The sequence below is a fragment of the Rhinopithecus bieti genome, unplaced genomic scaffold (assembly GCF_001698545.2).
Source record: "Rhinopithecus bieti isolate Rb0 unplaced genomic scaffold, ASM169854v2 scaffold_1557, whole genome shotgun sequence".
NCBI lineage: Eukaryota > Metazoa > Chordata > Mammalia > Primates > Cercopithecidae > Rhinopithecus > Rhinopithecus bieti.
In genome coordinates, this window is record NW_016803512.1 from 319298 (window position 1) to 338266 (window position 18969).

The 18969-nt window shown below is 53.9% G+C and overlaps 1 protein-coding gene across 1 annotated transcript in view; it reads right to left on the minus strand.

Annotated features, from left to right (window-relative positions):
• Window positions 1-5559: 5559 nt before the first annotated feature.
• GRM6 (glutamate metabotropic receptor 6) overlaps window positions 5560-18969 on the minus strand; it is a 13803-nt gene continuing 393 nt past the window's right edge. The window contains 14 exon segments of the mRNA XM_017887882.1: window positions 5560-5865; window positions 6913-7224; window positions 10135-10488; window positions 10490-10540; window positions 10543-10602; window positions 10604-10765; window positions 10851-10952; window positions 10954-11046; window positions 13012-13124; window positions 13328-13468; window positions 14734-14888; window positions 15552-15687; window positions 15995-16211; window positions 18577-18969. The exon segment at window positions 18577-18969 is cut by the window's right edge and continues 7 nt beyond it. Of these exon segments, the coding sequence (XP_017743371.1) occupies window positions 5668-5865; window positions 6913-7224; window positions 10135-10488; window positions 10490-10540; window positions 10543-10602; window positions 10604-10765; window positions 10851-10952; window positions 10954-11046; window positions 13012-13124; window positions 13328-13468; window positions 14734-14888; window positions 15552-15687; window positions 15995-16211; window positions 18577-18969 (2487 nt within the window). The 3' untranslated portion in view covers window positions 5560-5667.

Here is an 18969-nt window from a genome sequence, read left to right on the forward strand (position 1 = left end):
AGGTGGAGCTTGCAGTGAGCTGAGATCCGGCCACTGCACTCCAGCCTGGGCGGCAGAGCGAGACTCCGTCTCAAAGAAAAAAAAGAAACTGAGTCTCGCTCTGTGGCCCGGGCTGGAGTGCAGTGGCATGATCTTGGCTTACTGCAAGCTCTGCCTCCTGTGTTCATGCCATTCTCCTGCCTCAGCCTCCTGAGTAGCTGGGACTACAGGCACCCGCCACCACACCCGACTGATTTTTGTGTTTTTAATAGAAACGGGGTTTCACTGTGTTAGCCAGGATAGTCTCAATCTCCTGACCTCGTGATCCGCCCACCTCAGCCTTCCAAAGTGCTGGGATTAGAGGTGTGAGCCACCGCGCCCGGCCTCTAATGGTTTTTGTACTTACCATTACTGCATGAGAGAGAAGATCACTGAGCACTCGTTATAAGCCAGGCACTGTGCATTGTTCCTACATTATACCATGAAATTTCTATAAAAACCTTCAGGTTTGTAGGGATGGATGATTATCTATCAGCTAGATATGATTGTCATACTTACTTGACAGACAAGGAGTCTTTGACTTAAGTAGCGTGTCCAAGATCACATTAGAGTTAAGAGAAGGGTTTTAAATGTGAAGGCTTTTGTGATAGATCCCAAACCCGTACGCAATAAGCTATACCACTGTGGGTCTCAGGAATTGGTCACTCTGGCTGCCACATTTCTGCTCACCTCTTCTTTCTCTTCCTTTTTATTCTTTTCCCAAAATATAAGGACACATCAAAAGATGTTTCTGGCCAGGTGCACTAGGTCATGCCTGTAATTCCAGCACTTTGGGAGGCTGTGGCAGGTGGATCACCTGAGGTCAGGAGTTGGAGACCAGCCTGGCCAACATGGCAAAACCCCGTCTCTACTAAAAATACAAAAATTAGCCAGGCTACTCAGGAGGCTGAGGCAGGAGAGTCACTTGAACCCGGGAGGTGGAGGCTCCAGTGAGCTGAGGTCACGCCACTGCACTCCAGCCTGGGGTATGGAGCAAGACTCTGTCTCAAAAAGACAAAAAGATGTTTCTAAGAATGCTAGTGGTGCATGTTTGAGAATAGTATTATTCCCGTCAATGAATGTGACTACTACAACTGTTCAGCACGTGAAACCCTTTTTAAAAACACGTGTATAAAATGTTTCTAAGAGTGCAGCTTGGGTGCGTGATTAAGAAATGTTGTTTCCATGAATAAAGGTGTCCACTACACTATTCTGCAGGTAACATGCTCTGAAAAGACACATGTACAAAAGATGTTGCTAAAATATTGTCAACGCGGTAGCCAGAGTGGTCCTTTTAGTTTGTCAGACCCTCTAACTGTTGTTGAAACCCTCCAGTGTCTCCTCATCTCACCCAGAGTAAATGGAAGTCCATGATTTTAGTGGCCTTGGCCTACAGGGCCACACATGGTATACGTACCCCAGTGCCTCAGGTGACAGTTAGCTTTATGTGTCACCTGGCCAGGCTGTAGTACCCAGTTACTTCATCAGACACTGATCTGGATGTCGCTGTGAAGGTGTGTTTTGTAGATGTGGGTGACCACTACAGTCAGCTGACTTTAGGTAAAGGAGATTACCCCCAGTAATCTGGGTGGGCCTCTTCCAATCAGTTGAAGGCCTTCAAAGCAAAACTCTATATATCTGTATCTAACCTATAACTACGTCTAATCTCTTGACCCTTTGGGGTCTGTTCTCTGGAGAGCCCTGACTGCTCCACTCTGCTGCCTTCCTCACATTGTCTCCCTCCCTCACCCACTCCTCCATGCCTCTGTCTTTGCTGGTTCCCCAAAACACCAGGCCAACCCCTGCCCTTGGGCCTTGTGCTTGGCACTCTGCCTGCAGGAGCCCATCCCCCAGATATCTCCATGGCTCTCTCCCTACCTCCTTCAGATGAAGCCTGTACTTGATTGCCCTATTTAGAATTGCAGCCACCCCCCGCCAGCTTCCCCGTTCTCTGTACCCTGCTCTGCTGTTTTCTTTTGTCCACAGCACGTCACCCTCTAACATACAGTGTCATTTATTAGTTAGTTTTGTATGTTGTTTATTTTGTGTCTCCACCACTAGGATGCAAGTCCTATGAGGGAAGCAGTTCCTGTCTATTTTGTCTGCTGATGTATCCCAGGTGCTTAGCACAGAGTAAGCACCCAAGGGTACATGTGGGACCAACAGTGACTAAGCAGTCTGGGGGGCAGTGAGGAGGGGCTAGCTGCGTGTGAGATGGGGTCCTGGGACTGCTCAGCTGTGGGGCTGGGTTAACGAGTGGGGTCTGTGTGGGTAGTGATTGGTAGGACTGGGAGGACCAATGGGAGGCTTATGGGGCCAGCAATTTGGGCACCTCTGCAGGGTGCATTAAGGAGACTCTGGCTTTCAGTTACTGTGGGAGAAATGAGTAACTTGCTCAAGGTCACTCATCCAGCAGAGCTGGAGTTGACCTCAAGAAGCCTTAACCATGACACAGTGCAAGGTCATGACGCAAAAGCTGACTTGAAGCAGCACACGGGGCGTGGGCAAGACAGGGTCTGTGTGCCCTGGAAGTTTTACCTGTCTGCAGACCAGAATGGGAAATGATACTGCAGGTAAATTCAGTATTTGAGAGCTCTGATCATACCACATCTGGCAGACTGTATGAGTGAACAGTGCCTGGGGCGCTGTTCCATTTTCACTGGAACATGTAATTCATACAGGGAGAAATAATTCCAGGGCAACAAATGGGACAAAACCTAAGGTACAGGTCACCTGTCACTCGACAGAAGAGAAACCACACTGGGAGAATGCCTTATAAATTCCACACATAGAAGAAAACTCACAAAACTTTATTCAGGGGTCCAAATAAATTGATTAGACCTCAAAGAATTCAAACCCATGCATGCAAAAAAAAAAAAAAAATTCAGGAATATCTTTAGGGAGGTGTCAGCCTCCACTGAACACCATAGAAATGATCAAAGAGGCTAGGTGCGATGGCTTATGTTTGTAATCCCAGCACTTTGGGAGGTGGAGGCAGGAGGATCGCTTGAGCTCAGAAGTTCGAGACCAGCCCGGGCAACATAGTGAGACCTTGTCTCTACACAAAATAAGAAATTAGCTGGTTATGGTGGTGTGCGCCCTCTACTCAGGAAGCCGACGCGGGAGGATCGCTTGAGCCCAGGTCGAGACTACAGTGTCCTAGGATTGTGCCACTGCACTCCAGCCTAAGAAACTGAGCAAGACCCTATCTCGAAAAAATAAAATAATAAAAGAAATGATCACAGGCAGAAACCGTATGTACACACTGAGTGTGGAAAAGCCCTCTTGTGGAAGTCAGTTATTTGTATACCTCAGAAAATTCGGGAAGGAGAGAAACCTTGTGAATGTACTAAATCTGATAACATCTTCAGTAACAGAGGATGCCCCACTGTACACAGAATGGCTCATGCTGTGGAGATAACCTGCAAGTAGACCGAATGTGAGAAAGCCCACAGGAGGCAGAGAGGCCTCGCGGGCATCCGAGTTCCTAGAGAGGCCCGCAGGCATGAACATGGCAGAGTGTGAAAGTCTTCTGCGGGAAGCCAGGACTCTATGCCAGAAACTTCACACTGGGGAGAAATCCTCAATGCAATCAGTGTGGAAGTGCCTTTGCTAATAACTGCTTCTAGTTCTGAATCATGAAGTTAAGAGTGGAGAAAACCACAGGAATGTAAAACAATGTCTAAAAGTTTTCAACTAGAAGTCAAAACTCATTGCACACCAAGGAATTCATACTGGAAGAAACACTGAGGAAACAGCAAATGCAGGAAAGCTTTCTCTTGGAGATAAGAGCTCACTGACTCTCAGAGTTCATATAGGGGAAGAACCCTATACAGTTGTGAGTGTGGAACCGCCTTTGGCAAGAAAACATGCCCCATTAGCCAGGAGAGAGCCTGCACAGGAGAGAAACCCTATGGAATAAATACATTCTGGAAAGCATTCAGCAACAAATGAAACGTCCTAGTTCACACTATGGAGAAGCCCTAGGAACACAACAGATGTGGAGAAGGAGAGTCAGTAGTGCAACAAAAATGTTTGTCAGAGGAGAAGCTTTTAAGTTAATTACCTAAAAACTGCAGAAACACCTAGTCCCAAGGTCAAAACCAACTACGCACCAGAGAAGCTGTATGGGAAAGTTTGTATGTTGGATAAAGTATGGTTGACCCTCAAAACTAGCTCCAGACATCACATACTAGAGAATGTATATTGATCTTAAACAGTGGTCAATTTAACAAATTTAAATTCTACTCCCAGGGACACAAAATTCCGTAACTTAAACCAAGCTTTTTGTAAAAACTATCAATGAAAAACAAACATGCGTGCATCTGCAGCCCAAGCCCCTTCCTCCCCAGGCCTGGTGCTCAGCTTGCAAATGGGTCTTCCCAGTACATACGGGGAATGAAGAGTTTCCATCGCCGTCCTAAGCCATCCACCTGGGATTCACCCTCACCACGGACATGACTGTCTGTCACTGCTCCCAACCTGGAGCTCCTAAACCCATCCCCGCCCTGAACACAGCACAAATGCAACCCTGCTCCTCGTTCTCACATCACTCATACCGCACACATGTATCTGAATTTCTGAAGGTTTGCAGGGGTGGGTTTGGTCTTTTTTTTTTTTTTTTTTTTTTTTTTTTTTTTTTTTTTTTTTGAGATAGTCTCACTCTGTTGCCCAGGCTGGAGCACAGTGGTACAATCTCAGCTCACTGCAACCTCCACCTCCCAGGTTCAAGTGCTTCTCCTGCCTCAGCCTCCCGAGCAGCTGGGATTACAGGCACCCACCATCACGCCTGGCTAATTTTTATATTTTTAGTAGAGACAGGGTTTCACCCTGTTGGCCAGGCTGGTCTCGTACTCCTGACCTCAGGTGATCCACCTGCCTTGGCCTCCCAAAGTGCTGGGATTACAGGTGTGAGCCACCACGCCCAGCCAAGGTTTGGGGGTGATTTAAGGGAGTATACACAGGGGAGGAAAACAGCTATACTCTTAAGTCTGACCTCGCCCAATCCCGGGGGGATGGCGGTAAAGTCTATGGAATTGGGAATCTCATGGCGGTGCACCCCAATTCCTGAGCTCACTCCCTCGCCCCTGCAGGCCCTTCCCATGCTCACAGGGGTCTCACCCAGGGTCTCTCCCTCCGTGCCAGAGGAATCCTACCCAGGCCTGCGTGCCTCCGTCCAGACGCACAGCCCCAGGTCTCCTCTTGCTGAGACAGCTCCTCCTCCACTCCAACCCCACGTTTCATTCTGGGGTCTACACGTTCTTCCACACCGCCCAGTCCCCAGGTTATAGGGTTTGACCGAGGGGAGGAAATCCTCAATCCAGGCAAAGGCCGGGGCTTCATCATCATCTTTGGACTTCGGATGAGAGAAGTTTAGTCCCTCTCTAGAGCTAGAACCTTCTCGGTGGCTGTTTCCCACCATGGGTAGCGAGTCTGGTCTGTGGTGAGGAAGCATGAAGCTCACACGCTGGAATCAGGGCAGAGCTGGGTCCAGTTCCTTCTCCAGGCCAGCCCCACCGATGCAGGGCGTGGTCTTCGCGACTCCCTGCCTCTGACTGTTCACCGTGGACCTGGGCTCTATATAGCTTCCACCGTGAGGCAAGAGGAAGAAAGGAGAGGCAGCAAGCAGTCCCGTTCCCAGCTGCCCTGCTACTTGTGGTCTTCTGCATCCTCGCCCTTGGGTGGGGCTGCCACCGTGGAGGTGGCCTTGAGGCTCCGCTTTCGCTTCTGCACATTCTGCTCCGGATGGAACAGGATGACGTAGGTTTTGGGTATGTAGAGCATGCCGAGGGACACCGACGCACTCAGGCTCAAGGACACGGTTAGTGTGGTTGTCTGAATGTAGATCTAGACCATGGAAGAGGGGGCGAGATGGGACTCAGCCCTGCTCTCCCTGCCCCGCCCACACAGTCCTCACTACACAGACTGGAGCTGAGTCTGTTTCAGTCGGGGAACTGGGAATGAGCACTGAGACCAGGACAACAGCATGAGCAGAGGCCCCGGCGCCTGAGGGGCTGGCAGCCTCCGTGCAGCTCTGGTGTGGGCAGGAGGGAGGGGTGAGGAGGGGTTATTAACAGAGAGAGACACCTGGGGAAGCGGGAGCCAGAGCATGTCGGTGAATGAGTACGTTTCAAATACATACAAATGAATAAATGGGCACAGAGTGAATTGAGAAGCAGATGGGAAAATAAATGAATGACAGGTGCATAAAATGTTCTGCTGTGTATGTGAATAAATGATGCAGCAACGGGCTGACACATTAATGGGTTGGCAGTTATAAAGCATATGAAAGCCGGGTGTGGTGGCTCACACCTGTAATCTCAGCACTTTGGGAGGCCGAGGCAGATGGGTCACCTGAGGTCAGGAGTTTGAGACCAACCTGACCAATATGGTGAAACGCCGTCTCTATTAAAAATACAAAAATTGCCCAGGCATCGTGGCAGGCGCCTGTAGTCCCAGCTACTCAGGAGGCTGAGGCAGGAGAATCACTCGACCCAGGAGGCGGAGCTTGCAGTGAGCTAAAATCACACCACTGCACTCCAGTCTGGGTAACAGAGTGAGACTCTATCTCAGAAAAAAAAAAAAAAAAAAAGCATATGAAGAACTTGAATTTTAAAAAAAACAAGCTAACTGGGTGACAGAGTGAGGCAACATCTCTCAAAGAAATGAAAATGATAAAAAAAAAAAAAAAAAAAAAGAAGAGTGGAAGTTAAGAAGAGGGCTTAGAAGCTTGGACAAGTGAATGAATGAACAAAGTAAGAAGGAAATGAGTGAATGAACAAGCAGCCGGATACGGGATAAACAAAAGCGCGAACAAGCATTTAAGCTAATGAATGAATCCACCGGCAGAACAGGCAGGAAACAGGCAGTGAGACCTCCTGGGAGCCTCATTACCTTTTCAGCTGACTGGGCAGTGCCAAAGAAGATAGGCACGAATGCCAGCCAGATGATGCAGGTGGTGTACATGGTGAAGCCGATGGGCTTGGCCTCGTTGAAGGTCTCGGGCACGCCGCGGGCCTTGATGGCGTACACGGTGCACGTGACCATGAGCAGGAGGCTGTAGCCCAGGCAGCCGATGAGAGACAGATCCGACATGTCACACTTGAGCACCCCTCTGGCCTGCTCCGGGTCCACTGTCCGCTGCTCCTCATAGTCAATCACGCTGTGTGGGGGCCTGGGCCCCAGCCATGCTATCACCCCCACCACCTGCAGGAGCCAACACTGCATCAGATACAGCACTTCCCAGGGACAAATCCATTCCAGCCCTGATGGAGGCCCCTGCAGGTCGAGATGCCCTTGAGGCTCTGCCCATGGAGTGGGGTGCTCCACCTCTTCATGGTGCCTCTCAGGAGCACTCAGTGGAGAAGAGGGGATGGCACCCCAGGAAGAGACAGCCCAAGAGGGGCCCATCCACCCAGCCAAAGGCCCTAGCAGCTGTGGAGAAGGGCTGTGCTGGCCGTATATGTTGGCAACAGCAGTGCAGTGTGCGTAAGAGGCAGCTTGGTGTCCTCTTCCTGCATTCTAGCCATTACCAATGCCATGTACTGTGCCCCTTCAAGGTAGATGGCTGAGGCCGGAAGCTCTGGAACTGAGGCCGGACTTGCATCGCCTCTCTAGCCTCCTCACATGTAGTGAGCTTCAAAATAAAGGCACGTCACAGGCAAGAGAAACAAAGGAGCACTTGGTGGGGAGGAGCAGGAATGGGAGCTGATGCTGAGGAGTACTGGAGTCTGTGCAGGCCCTCACAGGGAGGAGATGGAGTCACCATTCCCTCACATGACAGGAAACACAACATCGAGCCAAGGAAAGCTGGGAACAGGAACGAAGCCACCTGCATAAAGGCGGGACCCTGGAAGGGCTGCCCCGCACGTTTGTGCAGGTTGTTCACTGCACAAGAGCGCCTAACTGGGGGCAGGGATCTGGAATCCAGCCTGCACGCCAGTGCTGTGCCGAGCACCTGGAGCGAGGCCATGTGAGCCTGCCAGAAGGGATGCTTTGCAGTCATCTGCCCACCCAGAAGAAGCAGCTTTTTGTGCTTCTCCCAAAGGCAGCAGACCCCTGAACAAAGGACCTTCCAAAATAAGTTTGGAAGTTCCTACTAGAACAAGGCTCCAGGTAGGAAAAAAAAAAAAAAACAAAAAAAAAAAAACAGTTCCTTATGAGAAACAAAAAAGCAAGTCCAGGGACGCACAGCGGTAACAAGCAAAACGGCCCACAGATGCCGCAGCCCGTGGAGCTGACAGCGAGCAAGCGCACCTCACTCGGAATGAACTCCTGCAAAATAATAGCAAATGAGCAAAGGACAGGAACCGGCTGAGCCCAGGAGAGGAAAGCCCCACGCCCGGTGCACTCATACTAAGTGCAGGCAAATTAAAACCACAATGAGATGTCACTTCACATCTCATCATGATGTGGTAGTCATGGCAAAAACACCCAGTGCAGTTGCAGGCTTGTGTTTTTTTAAAAATCCGTTGTTATCTGCAACGTGGGGCAGGCAATGACTGAGGCTGGGGAGGAGAGCTGGGGGTCCCCAGTGGGGTCTAAGCATCTCCACCTGGGGGTGGGGGAGCACGGAGCACCTCAGGCCGGGACGTAGAGGGCACCTTCTCAGGATGTGCGGCACACGGAGACCCTGGGCCTGACCAGGGGACACTCAGGCCCTGTTATCTGGAAGAAGATGGGAGTACCTCCTAGTCACGGAGAACTGCATGACCTGAGGCATGTGGTGTGTGTGGAACCAACAGAGAAGGGGCTCGCTGGGAGTGCACAGTGCTGTGTCCAAACGGGTGAGCAGGTGTTCGCACTGAGGCCGCCCTCCACCTGGCCCTGAAACCCAGCGGGCCCTGCAGTGTCACACCAGGTCACCCTCCCCAAGCCATCTGTCTCCCGTACCCTTCGCACAGAAAACATCCAGGGCGTCCCAGACTCCAGGAGTTGTCTCCAAGGCCGTAATAACTTTACCGTCTTAAGAAAATCCCCCAAAGGAGCTCCATTTTTTAATGCACAACACCGCACGAAACACTGGCCACTGGGTGGAATTCTATCTCCACTCCACAGTAAAATGTTGGACCCTATGCCTCTTATCCTCTTATCCACACTGCCCCAGTGAACAGGACAGCAGAGACTCCCTTGTGCAAACAGGAAAACCAGTCAGCTAGCTCTTCGTCCTGTTTCCATATGTGAGCCAAACTGTGGAAGAGCACGTTTGGTTTATGAAAATCACAACGCTGTTGTACAGAAAGGTCTCTGGAGGCCCACACTCCCCGCCTTACTGCCCTGTTCTCCTTCAGGGACCCAGCAGGGGAGCTGGTGGCCCTAACAGAGCTGCTGTCACAGGACAGGAGGAGCTCCATTTCCTGTGGCCTTAAAAAAAAAAAAAAAGGCTGGTCGCGGTGGCTCACACCTGTAATCCCAGCACTTAGGGAGGCCGAGACGGGCGGATCACGAGGTCAGGAGATCGAGACCATCCTGGCTAACACGGTGAAACCCCGTCTCTACTGAAAAATACAAAAAACTTAGCCGGGCGTGGTGGCGGCGCCTGTAGTCCTAGCTACTCAGGAGGCTGAGGAGGGAGAATGGCGTGAACTCGGGAGGCAGAGCTTGCAGTGAGCCGAGATCGCACCACTGCACTCCTGCCTGGGCGACAGAGTGAGACTCTGTCTAAAAAAAAAAAAAAAAAAAGAAAAGAAAAGAAAAGAAAAAAAAACCCACAGGAACTAAAATAGAAAAGGGTGACTGTAAAAACAGCATTTCTCTTTTTGTTTTGAGACAGGGTCTCACTCTGACACCCAAGCTGGACTGCAGTGGTGCAGTCTCGGCTCACAGCAACCTTCAACTCTCAGGCTAAAGCGATCCTCCTATCTCAGCCTCCCAAGTAGTTAGCACTACAGGCATGCACCACCACGCCCGGCTAATTTTCATATTTTTTTGCAGAGACAGGGTCATGCCATGTTGCCCAGGCTGGTCTCAAACTCCTGGACTCAGGTGATCCACCCATCTCCGCTTCCCAAGGTGCCAGGATTACAGGCATGTGCCACGGTGCCTGGCCTTTTCTGCTTTGTTAATTTGTGGACAGTCCCCCTCCCTGCCCTGGCCCTTGGGAGCCTACGGACCCACCTGCAGGGAGGTGAGGCTGAAGGTGATGACCAGCTGCGAGGTGGGGCTGATGAAGGGAGGGGGTGTGACTGAGCGCTTGCCCTGCTCAAAGATGCGGTAGATACGGTTGGTCTTGGTGAGCAGGGCAGAGTAGCTGAGGGTCGTGCCTAGGCCCAGGAAGAGCCTGCGGGTGGCACAGACCACGGCCCCAGGCTCAGCCACCATGAGGAAGGTGATGGCGTAGATGAGGAAGATGCCGGTGAGGAGGACGTAGCTGAGCTCTCGGCCCGAGGCCCGGACAATGGGCGTGTTGTTGTGTCGCATGAAGGTGGCCACCACTGTGGTAGTGGCCATGATGCCCAGCAACGGCAGGAGCGAGCGCAGGCCTGGTAATGGGGGACAGGGACCAGCTTAGGCGCACCACAGGCACGTTGGGGAGCAGGCAGATGGTTGTGGTTGGGCGTTGGGCATCATGTCCCCAGGACAGGCCCCTCGCACGTGACTCGTCCACCTGGAAGCGTACCCTCACAGGCCTCGGCAAGTGCCAACAGCAGGGGACACCCTTCACCATCTCTTTCCGCTCCCCGCCCACAGGGGAGCTGCACAGAGATGAGGGCACCTCGTGGGGTCCGCCAGACCACTGCGCAGGGCCCTTCCACCTGGGATGCAAAAAACACAGGCTGGGGGCCTCTGCCTCGGATTCCTGGCCCATGTCCCACCGGGGCTTGGTCTGCAACACTCACATCCAGTCTGAGGGTCTCTGCCCACTGGCCCACTGTCCTTGGTACCCGCCACCTTGCTGTCACTGCCGTTGGGGCCTGGTACTGGAAGATGTCGTACCCGCCCAGGCGCATTCTCCGTTTTTCGTTGAACCATCACGGGGGTTTTCCCTGCGCTGCCTGAGAGAGAGCCCGTCATCCCCTTGCCTGGTCCCTGTCAGCCCACCAGCAGAGCTGTCTCCGGGGAGGCCCCAGGGACTGGGCAGGAGAAAGGAGCGCTGACAAGCTATCACTGCTCGTGAGGGACATGCAAATCCAAGCTGCAGGGGAAATCCCCCTTTCACCCATTTGGGAGGGCCTCGTCCAAGACCAGAAAATAACAAGTGTGTGAGCATGCGGAGAAATCGGAACCCCTTGTGCACGGCGGATGGGAAAAGGCTGTGGCTGTGCAGAAACAGTGTGGAGGCTCCCTCAAAAAATTAAACAGACGACCCAGCAATTCCACTCCTGGGTAGATACCCAAAAGACTAAAAGCAGGTGGCAAAGAAATACTTGTACAAGCCCCAATGTTCATAGCAGCATTATTCGCATAGCCACAAGATGAGAGCAAGCCCGAGGGTCTCCACTGACAGAGAATGGACGCAACATGATGGGGCCATTCATACAATGGGATTGCCCAATTCAAGCCTTCAAGAGGAAGGCATGTTCTGACCATATGCTATAAAATAGATGGACCTGAGGACATGGATGCTCAGTGAAACAAGCAGTCACACCTGGGCAAATACTGTCTGATTTCCACCTACAGAGGTACCGAGGACAGACAGTTCATAGAGAGGAGTGCAGTGGAACAGTGGTTGCAGGTGCTGCGGGAGGAGGGTGAGCGAGTTTAATGGTACAGAGTTATTGGTTTTATAGATGAAGAGTTCTGGGGATTGAGATGGTGGTTGCTAGTTGGCAAAAACATTGTGAATTTATTTTTATTTATTTATTTATTTTTTGAGACAGTCTCATTCTGTTGCCCCAGGGCTGGAGTGCAGTGGCACACATCCCAGCTCACTACAACCTCTGCTCTCCCAGGTTCAAGTGATTCCTCCTGTCCCCAGCCTCCCCCGATAGCGTGGATTACAGGCACTCGCCAACCATGCCTAGCCTCTAATTTTTTCTATTTTTAATAGAGATTGGGTTATCACCAGTTGGCCAGGCTGGTCTCGATACTCCTGACCTCGAGTGATCCACCTGCCTTCTGCCTCCAAAGTGCTGGGATACTGGAGTGACCTCACCGCACCCTAGCACTGAATTGTATTTAATATCACTGAGCTCTACACTTAAACATGGTTAAGGTGGTACATTTTATATTATGTGTATTTATCAGCAAATTAAAAATGAAAAAAGGTTCCACCAGTCCAGGAGCTAGGGGATGAGTTCAGACACGGAGAGAGGTCTGAGTGAAAGTATGAAATTGGAATGACTTGAACAATGAGCTCTATTTTTCTATCGAGCTTGCTCCCCACCTGCAGAGCTGCTCTGGCTCATAATTAAGTTGACTTGATTAGCAGAGAGCATGGGGAGAGAAGGTGGTGAGTGAGTGCTTAGTGGGGTAAGAGTGGAGTTTAGTAACTGGTAAAGGACAGTGATTGAACAGAAAGTCATCTCCTCCACAAATCGTGGACAGCAGCTTGAGTCCCACTTGGGGTCTTCTCAAAGACACAATTTTGAGCCCTGATCAAACACACCAAGCCTTGGTGCCAAAGGCACAGGTCAGACCCACCGCCCCCCTGTGCTAGTGCATCGACTTCCAGAGTGGGTGGCATGTCCCTGTGTAAGTGCCTCACGGTGCACCCCCAGGGGTCCAGACGCCCTCAAGCTCTGTGCTCAGTGAGGGGAGCGTGGTGTGACCCACTTGAGGGTTCCTGGCAGAAGGGATCAGAGAAGCTCCCAGCCATGTCAACTGTGAAACCAGCGCAGGAGAAACACTGAAGCCTGGGGAGCAGTGTTCAACCTGGGGGACCGGAGCTTGTCTCCTGTCTTTGGCAACTATCACCCAGGTGCGCCCCATTATAAGACCACTCGCCCTCTTCCCAGCCCTTCTAACTCCTGAGGTCATTCCCCAGGCCTCACAGACAAATCCCAGCCCCCAAGCTGGCTCCTTTCACTGCTGCAGGGGTGCAGGCACTCCCACCACCATTGAAGCGGACAGCTTCAGAATATACTGCAGAAGCGTCCGCCACCATCGGTGGCTCCCATCGCCGGCACAGCCCTGTGGTGCCAGGGCAAGAAGCGCGCTGGTGCATGCTGTGGAGGGCATTGGGCAATTGGCGTACACTGCCATCAATCACGAAACTGCACTTGCTCTCTCGTTCGTCACGTGGAATCCCGGCCAAATGCGTTCCATCGCCTGTCCTAGGGATGCCCAGAGAAAGTGTGCCCCGGCCGCCATGCACCAACCTGGCCTCCCCACCTTCCTCCCCACCCTCCCCACCCTGGGCAGCTCTCACCTGTGCATTTGCGGGTGGAATCATCTGACTGAGTACCTGAGCTGGTCAGTTTGCAGTTAAAATTCTCTTCCCAGAACTCGGCAAACCAGATGTTCCTGCGGTTGTTCTCCAGGGATCGAGTCATGAAATACTGGTCAAATCCTACAGAGACGGAAGGAGAGGGAGGATGGCGCTGACCTGAGCCAGCTGTGTTTCTCCTGTGTCTCTCTGCCACTTGCTCACTTTTCAGCTAGAAGTGGCCAAGTGACCAAGTTCTGATTGGTGGACTCAGAGTCAACTGGAGGTTCCAACGTAGCCTTTACATGTTGATGCAAACTCAGAGCCTCACCATTTGAAAGACTTTTATCCCTGCTCCTTCTTTTGGTGGAATAAAAGAATGGACAGAGCCCAGAGCTTTAAGAGCATCATTCACTCACTGCCCCACACCTAAAGTCGCCAACTCTCAGACCTTGTGTCTTGTGAGGAGATGCCTTCATCGCTAAAACTACTCTCAGTCCAGGCTGCCACCCGAGCCCAAAAGCATCGTAGCTGAAATAAAAGGTGTGACGGTGTATATCCCCCCTAAGACTGGGAGGCCCTAGCAGCCAGGGCTCAGCCTTTCCAGTCTGTGTTTCATAAAATAGCCCTGAAGTATGTCATCAAGGCGTCCTCAGTCCAGCCTTGGGGAGAATGAGCAATCCTATTGTAAAGTGAACCATCTGTTCCTGCTGGATTCATCCAGATCCACAGGTGGGACTGGGGGTGCAAGGGCCTCATCACTTTGATCAACAGGATGGTATATTCCATATCCTTGGTTTCTGTCCCTCCCACCCTCATCCTCAGATTGGCATTTCTTTGGCAGCACTAGAAACACAGGCACTAAGTTAGAAAACAAAACCAGCCGGGCGCAGTGGCTCACGCCTGTAATCCCAGCACTTTGGGAGGCCGAGGTGGGCACATCACGAGGTCAGGAGATCGAGACCATCCTGGCTAACACGGTGAAACCCCGTCTCTACTAAAAATACAAAAAACTAGCCGGGCGAGGTGGTGGGCGCCTGTAGTCCCAGCTACTAGGAGGCTGGGGCAGGAGAATGGCGTAAACTCAGGCGGTGGAGCTTGCAATGAGCTGAGATTGGGCCACTGCACTTCAGCCTGGGTGACAGAGCAAAACTCCGTCTCATTAAAAAAAAAAAAAACCCAACAGTTTCTCCCCATCCAGGGAGTGGAGTGTCCTTTTCCTCACACGCCATCCCAGTCAAGCACTGCTTGGAGGGACGCGTCCACAGATTATCAGAATCATAGGATCCGGGGATCTGAGAAGGGATCTGGATTATGGCACCAATTACACAGATGCAGAAAACGATCGTCCCCAAGAGGGGGTGCTGGGGAGACGCGTGGGGTGGGGGCTGCAGTGCCCCTGGACTCACCGTCGATGGAGGCCCTTTTGGGCAGGATGGTGATGGCCCCGACGGCCACGTCCTCCAGGCTCAAGATGGGTGAGGTCTTGGCTCCCCAGCTGTCTGAACCGACCCACAGGAAGTGGCCGGTCAGGTTGGCCTGGCGAGCTGCCTCCAGGACTCGCCTGGGAGGAGCAGGGCTGGGGTGAGGGAGGGCCTGGGAGCCTCCTCCAGCTTGGCCCATATTCCTTCCCACTCTATCCATCTCCCCTGCTCTACAATCACTCACCAGATCCTTGTTGCTCAGGAGAAACGGGGCTTGGGGCATTTGGGGCACTTTCCCCGGGCTCTCCTCTGACCCTAGGCCTGCCCACTTGCTCTGCCCACTGTAACCCACTGTACAGGGGGCTCAGAAGGGCTCCTTGGGGAAAAATCCAGTTCGGAGCCACCCCCTCCCCATACGCCTCCACCAGCGTCACACCCAGCCTCCTAGGCTGGAGATGAACTCGGGCTGGGGCCTGCAGCCTCTGTGCGGACCCTGGGCTCCTTCCCTGACAGCTCCTTTTCTGCACTGGGATCTGCCCACAGGTCCCTCCCCACACCCCTGGGAGCTGTAAACACAGACACATGTTCTGTGTGCTATTCAGTCTGGGCTTGTGGCATCTCCCCAGACCAGGCTGCTTTGCCACTGGGGGCACCAGAATCAGAGGCAGCAGCAGGGAAGGTGGGGGGTGCGGGGAGCAGGGGAAAGGGAGGCCGGGAGGGTGTGTAAGGTGGTGATGTGCAAGAGGAGGGGTGGGACCCTCAGGGAGAGCCCCAGGAGCCCAGTGATTGTGCCACTGTCCCACCTGATGTCATCCTCATTGGCAAAGATGATGATGCCCCGGGCATTGGGTGTCTCCATGAGTCTCCTGATCACCTTGTTGAACTCTCCCGGCTTCGGTTCCCTGGGAATCTTGATAGACTGGGCAATACAGACCCCCCCTGGGTGTTGGGGGTGCCAAAGTCAGCTTCTGTCCCACCCACCCACACACCCACCTGACCACTGCTACATAGGACTGTGTAGCCTGACTGAAGGGTCTGCAGGGGTGAAATCTGGCCTGCACCCTCCACCAAGCCTGAGGCAGGGCTGAGTCGTTCAAAAGCAAAAGGCCCTGCCCACACGGAGCACCAGCCAGGCAACCTCCACCCACCATGGACCCAGAGCCCCCATCCTTCTGCTTCCGCCCCACCCGAGGGCCCCGGGCCCACACTACGGAGACTCCTTGGTGCCTCGGAGCCCCCAGCTCACCAGCCTCTCGGGAGATCTGAACGAAGGCCTCAACCCCGCTTTCGCCATAGTTGCCCTCAGAGGCCAGCGTGGACACATAGTTCCATCCCAGTGCCCTCACGATGTCCACCATGGCCTGGGCCTGGTAGGAGTCGGGCGGCACCACCCGGGAGAAGAAGTCATAGCGCGTGGAGTCGCTGAGCTCCGGGGCTGTGGAGGCGTAGCTGATCTGCGGTATCTGGAGGGTGGGAAGGACAGCCGGGCTGTGGACGGAGGTCAGTAACTCAAGAGAGGGAGGCCTGGCTGGGGACGGAGGTCAGTCACTTGAGAGAGGGAGGGCAAGGGGGGCTCAGGAATGGACGGGGCACAGAAGGTGTGGGGCTGGGACCTGGGACACAGATGGGGCATGGAAAGCTTGGGGTGGGGACCTGGGGCCAGCTGGAGCAGCCACCTGGAAAGGCTAGAAGCTGTGGGCAAGGTCTGCGTTTTGTGAGTGGGCCTGAGAACTCTGTGAATGTTGTGCATGTGAGAGGTACGCAGGACTAGGGGAGAGGGCAGGACCGCCACGTATACTGGTACAAGCTGTGTCCTGAACAAGAACGCCCCAGCAGAGGGCCTGCAGCCCATCCAGCCGCATCTGCCTGTCCCAGTCAGCCCCAGGGGAAAGCACCTTTTCTTGATTCACATCAAGGGGTGGTCTGCAGGGGCGGACAGCCCTAGCAGGGATTAGGGCAGACAGGGAAGCACCAGGGGATGTTTGATTTAAGGCTGTGTCTGGCCTAGAATGGGGTTTGTTGGAAACTGGGTTTCTCTGCATGCATTACAGTGATTAACAGCAGAGATCAGAGGCTGAACTGACCGGGGAGTGTGGAGGCAGAGGCACAGGGCTGAGAAGGCTGCCAAGAGGGGGCTACAGGGCTCCAGGGTAAAGAGGGGCTATAGCAGGAGCTGGTGTGAAGACCAGAGAGGGGAGTTTCTGGAAGGAGGGAGGGGGACTGTTTCAGGGTTGTTTGAAGCAGGATTGAAAGTATAGAGGTATAGAGACAGCATGAAAAGGAAGCCGGGAGTGGCAGGGAGAGAGAAAGAGGGAAGATACAGGTGGAGAGAAACAAGGAGAGAGAGAGAGAGAGAGAGAGAGAGAGAGAGAGAGAGAGAGAGAGAGAGAACCGAGGAGTACAGGAGATGAGAAAGGCCCAGTGGCCACAGCTCAGTGAATAATGCTGTGGTCCTCAAGCCCTCCTGGACACTTGAGTTTGGGAACAACCTTCCCATGTCCCCTGGACCTCCTGAGGGAAGTTAATTTAAAATGGCTGGGAAATGAATGTATTTCCTTTAGACCAGGAATTGCAGCATCTTGCCTGTGGCTGTGTTTTGCACAGTTTTTACTAATGTTTGCATTTCTAGCCGGGCAGCACAACCTCAGTCTGGGCTGAGCTAGCAGCAGCGGGCCCTGGGTTCACAGAGTCCTGCCCGCCTGAATACCCAGCTGGGCCCCTGAAGGCCTCGGGGTCTGGAATCTCTGCATTCGACCTAGAGGACAGAGACAGAAACTAGAGCTCTAGGCAGGGCCGGGAACAGACACAGGCGGGTGAAAAACCCCGGGGCGGCCACACAGCTTGTCTGGTGCCAGCGTGGAGGTGACATATCAACACTGCCAATCCGAGGAAACCGGAATGGGCGCTTCCATGTGCGCAGACGATGCGGAGCGGCCCCGCACACCTGGAGCAAACACAGACGCTGCTCCCGGGAGAGAGAAGCTCTCGGGAAAGAGAAGTTCCTCCCCTGGGCAGATGGAAGCCAGGCCTTCCTCCTTCACAGACAGCCGGATGCACACAGGCCCCTCCCGCCACAGAACCCCAGAAAAACTGTCCCACAAAACCCCCTAATCCCGACTCTGCTGGCCCCTAGGACTGCAAGGAACACGCTGCCCTCACAGGACAGTTCTCTACATGTGAGGACAGTGCAGGGCCAGCCCGGGCACCTACGCAGGGCGGGGTGCAGGAGACCAGCGCTCACAAGGGAACGCCCCACCCTGCTCTCAGACGCCCCTGGAGGGAGGGTTCAAGGCAGACGTTTTGAAAATAAACTTAAATGATCAAAAAAGACAAGGTCCAGATCTTTCGGGCCTATCCACTCCCAATAGCAGCCCCGGGACACGTCCCAGTTGCTGCTCTGGAAGGAGGGACCGGGTTCCAAATAAAGCTCAAAGTTGAAACGTCACTGGAGCGCTCCGCAGGCCGAGGGGGCAGGAGCACCTTGTGTGGGTGGAGGGGGTGTGCCCAGAACAAGGGCACTCCAGCAGGCTGGCAAATGGGGACTGAAGTCAGGCCGCCCTCCGCAGCCAACCGGCCAGAGGCGTACGTGGCGCCCGCCCGGGAAGGGGCGCCCTTGCGGGGCCGGGTAGACAAGGGCGGCTGGAGTGGTCGGGTGGATCCGATTCAGGCCTGAGTCGGGCCCAACTGACAGGACTTCTTTGACGCTGTGTGAACTCAAGTGATTAAAACGGAGACTCTTCCAGAAGAAGTAAAGGAATGAGACTTGGGCCACCCCAGGGCGAGGACGGGAGAGACGCTGGACACCCAGCCCGGCTCCGCGGCCCTCACCGCAAACAGGCGCAGCACGTTGGCGACCATGATGGAGACGGAGCTGGCCGAGGCGCCCACGACGGCCACGACGCGCTCGGGGGGCGCGGTGCGCAGCGGAGGCACGCCTCCCGGGCAGCGCAAGCCCACCTCGTCGCCGTCGCCGCGGCCGCGGATCAGCGCCTGCACGAAGCTCAGCGCCTGCTCCAGCGCGTAGGTGTCCCGCGAGCAGGTGTCCAACAGCCGCGCGCCCAGGCGCACGCCGGGCAGCAGCTCGGGGTCGGCGTTCACGCGGTCCAGCGCGTACAGCATGGCCTCCAGCCGGTGCACGCCCTGCTCCTTCTTCAGCGGCCCGCACGCCCGGCCCGCCGCGCCCCGCGCGTGCACCGGGAACAGGCCGCCCAGCGTCAGGCC